This window comes from Charadrius vociferus, unplaced genomic scaffold (genome assembly GCF_000708025.1).
Source record: "Charadrius vociferus isolate BGI_N301 unplaced genomic scaffold, ASM70802v2 scaffold41, whole genome shotgun sequence".
Taxonomy (NCBI): domain Eukaryota; kingdom Metazoa; phylum Chordata; class Aves; order Charadriiformes; family Charadriidae; genus Charadrius; species Charadrius vociferus.
In genome coordinates this window covers 130,316-136,352 of record NW_009647013.1, presented here as the reverse complement: position 1 = coordinate 136,352, position 6,037 = coordinate 130,316, and the positions used below count along the sequence as shown (strand labels likewise).

Below are 6,037 nucleotides of genomic sequence, written 5' to 3'. Positions count from 1 at the left end.
ACTCGCTGATCTTCAAGGTCCTTTCCAACCTAAACCATTCTATGATTCTGTGATTCCTTCCTGGGTGGAATTCCTGTTCCCTTTTACCCTGTATTTAGGTATTTGAGATATTCAACCAGAAAAAGGCTTCACTTTCCTATGAGGAGAGGCTGAGAGAGTTGGGGCTGTTCAGCCTGGAGAAGAGAAGGCTCTGGGGAGATTTTATTGCCGCCTTCCAGTGCCTAAAGGGGCTCCAGGAGAGCTGGGGAGGGACTTTTTACTGGGGCATGGAGTGACAGGACGAGGGGGAATGGCTCTAAACTGGAAGAGGACAGGTTTAGATTAAATATTAGGCAGAAGTTTTTCCCTGTGAGGGTGGTGAGGCACTGGCACAGGTTGCCCAGAGAGGTTGTTGAGGCCCCATCCCTGGAGGTGTTCAAGGCCAGGTTGGACGGGGCTTGGAGCAACCTGGGCTGGTGGGAGGTGTCCCTGCCCATGGCAGGGGGGTGGAACTCGCTGATCTTCAAGGTTCCTTCCAACCTAAACCATTCTATGATTCTATGATTCTAATACCATGAGGAGATTTTTGCAGAGAAGGAATCACAGCTATGTGGGAGATATTATAGTACAAGACATGAATCGGCAAAATACAGGGTATATCACCTCTTTTGTAATCGAACTAAATCTGTAGGAACAGCTTTTCGGCTCCTTTTCCAGCAGAGGAAGAAATGCTTAATACATTTGCGTATTTTCAGAATTTCTTGTACAAGCAGAGGAACTTAAGTCTGAACAAGACACGGCAGAAGGCAGAACTTTAGGGACTGAAAACTCCTCTCAAATATGTTAATGTTCCTGAAAGCTTTTCCTTTCTCTCATCGATTGAAGTCTATCTTTATACCCAAGCTCACCTGAAATTTTATGCATGCAAAATTCCCCATCAAAATTACTAATAGCTGTGCCTAGCTAAGCACAGCAGAACGGCTTTGGACCAAACACTTACAGTGTATAACAGACCATAATATAAGTGACATAGGAGCCTCCATCAGTCTGAGAAACAAAAAAAACACAAAAACCTTCCTACGTAATTTGTGTGGTTGAAAGTGTCACAGTTTTCTCAGTTCCTCACTAGATTCCTACTCATTAGTTATTTGGTAGAGAAATTAAAACCTAGAAGTATATGCATCTTTTAATTTTCTTGTGATTTTTTAAAAAGTAAATGTAAACAAGCTTAACTAATTCCCAATTTTAAGAGATAACACGTACGAAAAGGAATAGATCACGTGAGTAGTAAGTCCAAATATATTTCATGTATTACCATAACTACTTGCCAAAATATGTCATAATAATACACAGAAAACTTTTAATTAAATACATTACACATTCTCACCAGACCATATGAATTCACACACCCCTATATTAAATTAGGCTTTTTTAAATACTCCATTATTAATCATAGAATGGTTTAGGTTGGAAGGGACCTTAAAGACCATCTAGTTCTAATATGATGCCAAACTCCCATCAGCACTGTGAAACACGAAATTACATCTAGCAATGTTCTTCAAACCCTGAAAAGAAATGGATTTGATGCTTTTAAAATGAGGGACTTGGAACAGTATTTTAAATAAAGATGTGAATATGAGTAACCCGTTATTGTGACGGATTTCTCAATTTCTTACACTGCAAATGGGTGGCAATGCTGATTGCTATTGCCATCTTTAGAGAAGAGAAACAGGAATGATTGACGATATTCCTTTCTCTTTTGACAAGGAGCAGTCATGCAGGGGGAGGCGCTTTGTGCCATATGGTCTGTGCAAATACTGTATTTTAATTAGATCATTCACACTCGGGAGACAACAAGCACAAAACTACAGTAAATATTACCTGCGTATTTTTCTTTGACAGATTCATCCATAGACCAAAAGCAGTGATCGTAAGCAAACACCTGTAGGAAAATAACCAGGAGGACACTTTATAAAAATGGTCACAAAATCAAACACCTTATCCAAAATTTGACTGTATTATGTTGGCTAACATCATGCTCCTTGGGGCCATTCTGAATATATAATGTGCATTCACACGGAATTACTTGTTTTCTATGACTCTGAAGCCTAAACAAACACCGCATCTTCCTACATGCAAGCCTGTTCCTTGCTTTTCTTTCTTCCTTGGTTTTATTTCTTCCTTTCTGCTGTGTGAATCCTACTCCACGCTCTCCAAAAGCTCGCCGTGCGGCAACCCAGTGGATGTCAAGGAGCTCTCCTCGTCTTCCTTTAAACCCATCCTTGCAATTCATTTTTCACAAGACTTTCTATTTTGCAAACTGACAGATGTCGCCTGGCTGTTTCTGCCTACCATCTCCTGGTGTCTCTCGTCTGCATAAATTAAAAAACATGCCTTAGGGTAGGGACCTCTTTCCATAAAAGAAGGGTATGTATTTATATACTGCTGACAAACAGAAGCAGTCATCACCAGCGTCTAATACTTGTAAAGAACAATATGGAGCAAATGAGTTTTATCATAAGAAGAGCAGCACTATAATCTTTTTAAATAGAAAAGTTTCGATTTTGTGCTAAATCCATTTAAAGGTCCACAGGCACCTTTCATCGTGAATGTTGATCTCCAATAAAACAGGGCCTATTTTGGGACCTCAGGCTGCAAACCCAGGCATCTGCAAAACCAACTGCCCTGGATACGTATTCGTAAGAAAAAAAAAAATAATCAGGGTAATATCTGACCTATATTGACACAAGCAAAATTTACTCTGTAGGATATAAGAAAAGGGAAGTGCGATGTGTTGCTCTTCGGCTGTTTATTTCTCCCCTAAACTTAACAAAGATGGACTAGATGATCTCCAGAGGTCCCTTCCAACCCTAACCATTCTGTGATTCTGTGATTCCCCTTTAGATGGTCTGCACTGCTGTATAGCTGATGTTTGCATCACTTCAGATCACACTGGCAGAGCAAGAGCACCACGGCAGCATCTCACATCCACCTCCTGAACCCTCATTCCATCATTCCCGAAAATTTCCTTTTATCTGTTAATACATTTTCATGTTCTGTTTTAGTAAAGTCTGTTGTCTATATCCTAACTGCGAACGAGCATCTGCACAGGTAATCAAACTCAACGTTTCTTAACTAGTAAAGATTGTAGGAACAAATGATGTTGCATCAGATCTATATTAATAATGAGAAAACCCTAAAAAGAAATACTGAGTCTGTAGTGAATTACCTCAGCTACAGCATTTCCTACTAGAACATATCACAAAAATCATTTAAGGACTCGGGGAGCAATAAAGCAATTCTTCCTCAAGTATTTCTACTAACTGAAACAATTAGAAAAATTATGCAAGAGTCAAAAATCCATACTACCAACACATCCAAAGTTACTACCTACGTCTATGAAAATGCTTAGTGCAGCAAAATCCTTGCAATTTAAATAACTTATCTTCAAAAATACACTGCTTTTTTTCCCCCTATACTACATTAATGTCCCAGGATCAAAAGACAGAAGTGGTTATTTTAGTGGTTATTTTACATCCTCTAATTGAGGAAACAACAGCCTGCTTATTTAAAATTAAGGGCTTTTGGTTCTTTGAATGTATTATACAATTAAGCATATTATTATAACATCCCACGCCTTCGGTGCACTTAATAAAACATCATTGGCTATAGGAGCACATCAGTAAAGCTGAATCCTGATATGCCAGGACAGAGATAGATATCTGCATACCGAATACGGAGTCACGGGATCATCAGCCATAACAACAAAATGAGTTTGCTTTAACACAAATACCAGAAAATGCTTTTAAAAGCCCACAAATAACAAGTAGTCTTCCATTCACAGTCGGTAATGCTGAGTATGTATGTTCTCATTTGTTCCTGTGACTCATTTCTTGGCACGGGCTGTACAGCGCTCTTCAGCAGCAAGGAGATGCTTTGAGTTTCTTACTCAACAGCTGATCAACTACGGAGCTGTTTTTCAAAATGCTTTTAATATTTGAATAACCCAAGACTGAATAAGCGGTACGACAATTTTTCACACGCTAATTTAACATGCAATAACAGCCCTTACCTTTGGTTGGGTCCTACCGTTCCCCGAAGCATCAGGAGCAGAAAGGATTTGGTACAAGGTCGGGGCAAGAAAAGACAGACAAAAGAAAAACAGAAAAACAAAGACTGTTAGTTGTAGTGATTTTAGCTTAATTACTCTATCATTAGTACCTCATCATTGGAACACTGCATGAAAAAAAGTTTATTTCTCTCCTCAGACCTCCCCTTGCTTACAGATCCCAAGTCGTTTTATAAACCAAAGCTTCTCTCTTTTCTTGAGGAAGATTTGAGATGCTGCTCTGAATAAGTTGATTTTAAATTCAAAGCCACTGATTTTCCTCCGGCCGCCACCATCTCTCCTTTATTCCCTCCCAGTTGTTTTTTTTCTTCTGACATCTCTCTCTAGTTCTGTGGGTGTCACTGTCTCTTAAAAACAAAGTACCCAAGCAACATAAAAATTTCCAAAACCACTTGAACAGGAACTTCAGGAGAGTTATCCAAGAGGAAATTTCAGAGTCCAACCCTTGGACTTGCCCAACTCAGTTCGCCCACGGTTGCTGGAACAACAAAGCAAATGTGTGTTTCCCTAAAATAAGGAGCAGAGAATAGCAATTCCTTTAATCTGTTATGTGCGTAATTTAAAAGTTTGTTTGGTTTTTTTGTTTGTTTGGTTTTTTTAAAAACAACAAGTACAAAATTACTGGAGTGACCTTTACAATAAAGGCAGAGCATCGGTCAGTGCCCCGAGAGGGGGTTACACAGCCTTCCCACATACGGAACACTGGAGAAATGCAGCAAACACACAACAACGAAGAACTGATATTCTCCTTGTCCTGGACCTTCCAAATGAGATTAGGAAGCTCTTGACATCAGTAACAAGTAAAGTCTTGTGACAAGCGTTGCTGATTTCTTTTGAACAGAGCAGGAGAAAGACATGGGAGCCATATAAGATTACTCTCAGAGTTCTTGCTGCTCCTACAGGTTGAGAAGCGACTTTAAAAATAGCAATTTCTCAGCACTGCCTCTCAAAACCAATTATTTATTAAGCAAGTCCATCATGTCTTTTTACTCAGGCTTGGATCTACTATGCCTATCTGTTTGACATAACAGGAACATCGGTGACTTTGGATAGCAGCAGTCAGCGCGACCTGCTGCACAGGATGATTATTTAAGTCAAGGTTACCCCACGACCGCCGTGTCACAGGGTTCTTCAAGTAAGCAAGAACAACAGGACCACTTTTCCCCCTGCCATCTGGCCGAGTTTGAATAAAAGCTCTCCCAAGGCCCTTGGCAGGGTGCTTGGTGCTGACTCGCGACTGTCGCTGTTGTTCCTGGGTGGGTCGTAGATATGGAGGTGTATAGAGGGACTCTCCTTCCCCGGGGCTTTGATCCAGACGCAGAAGACACCAGAGAGCCCTGGATTGGCTCTGAGAGACACCAAGAGCATTTCGTTGGGGCTCTGTGCTCTGAAATGCTAGGGGAGCATTTTGCTGAAGGACTTGTCCCCCAGGGGTCGATACTTGGTCCAATTTTGTTCAATATATTCATTAATGACCCAGATGAGGGGACAGAGTGTATCCTCAGCACGTTCGCTGATGATACCAAACTGGGAGGGGTGGCTGATGCTCCAGAGGGCCGTGCTGCCATCCAGCGGGACCTGGCCAGGCTGGAGAGCTGGGCAGAGAGGAACCTCATGAGGTTCAACAAGAGCAAGTGCAGGGTCCTGCACCTGGGGAGGAAGAATGCTGGGCACCAGTATAGGTTAGGGGTGGACCTGCTGGGAAGTAGTTCTAAGGAGAAGGATCTGGGGGTCCTGCTAGACTGGAAATTACCCATGAGGCAGCAATGTGCCCTGGTGCCAAAAAGGCCAATGGAATCCTGGGCTGCATAGGGAAGAGTGTGACCAGTAGGTCGAGGGAGGTCATCCTCCCCCTCTACTCGGCACTGGTGAGGCCACAACTGGAATGCTGGGTCCAGTTTTGGGCTCCCCAGTTCAAGAGGGACAGGG

General features: G+C 41.8%; 1 protein-coding gene across 1 annotated transcript in view; it reads right to left on the bottom strand.

Annotated features, from left to right (window-relative positions):
- Positions 1 to 6,037, bottom strand: part of KIF13B (kinesin family member 13B) — a 163,048-nt gene that overhangs the window by 80,222 nt on the left and 76,789 nt on the right. Inside the window, exons 6-7 of the mRNA XM_009895457.1 lie at positions 4,052 to 4,064; positions 1,861 to 1,921 (exon numbers count right to left, since the gene is read on the bottom strand). Coding sequence (XP_009893759.1) covers positions 1,861 to 1,921; positions 4,052 to 4,064 — 74 coding nt within the window. The remainder of the gene's footprint in view (positions 1 to 1,860; positions 1,922 to 4,051; positions 4,065 to 6,037) is intronic.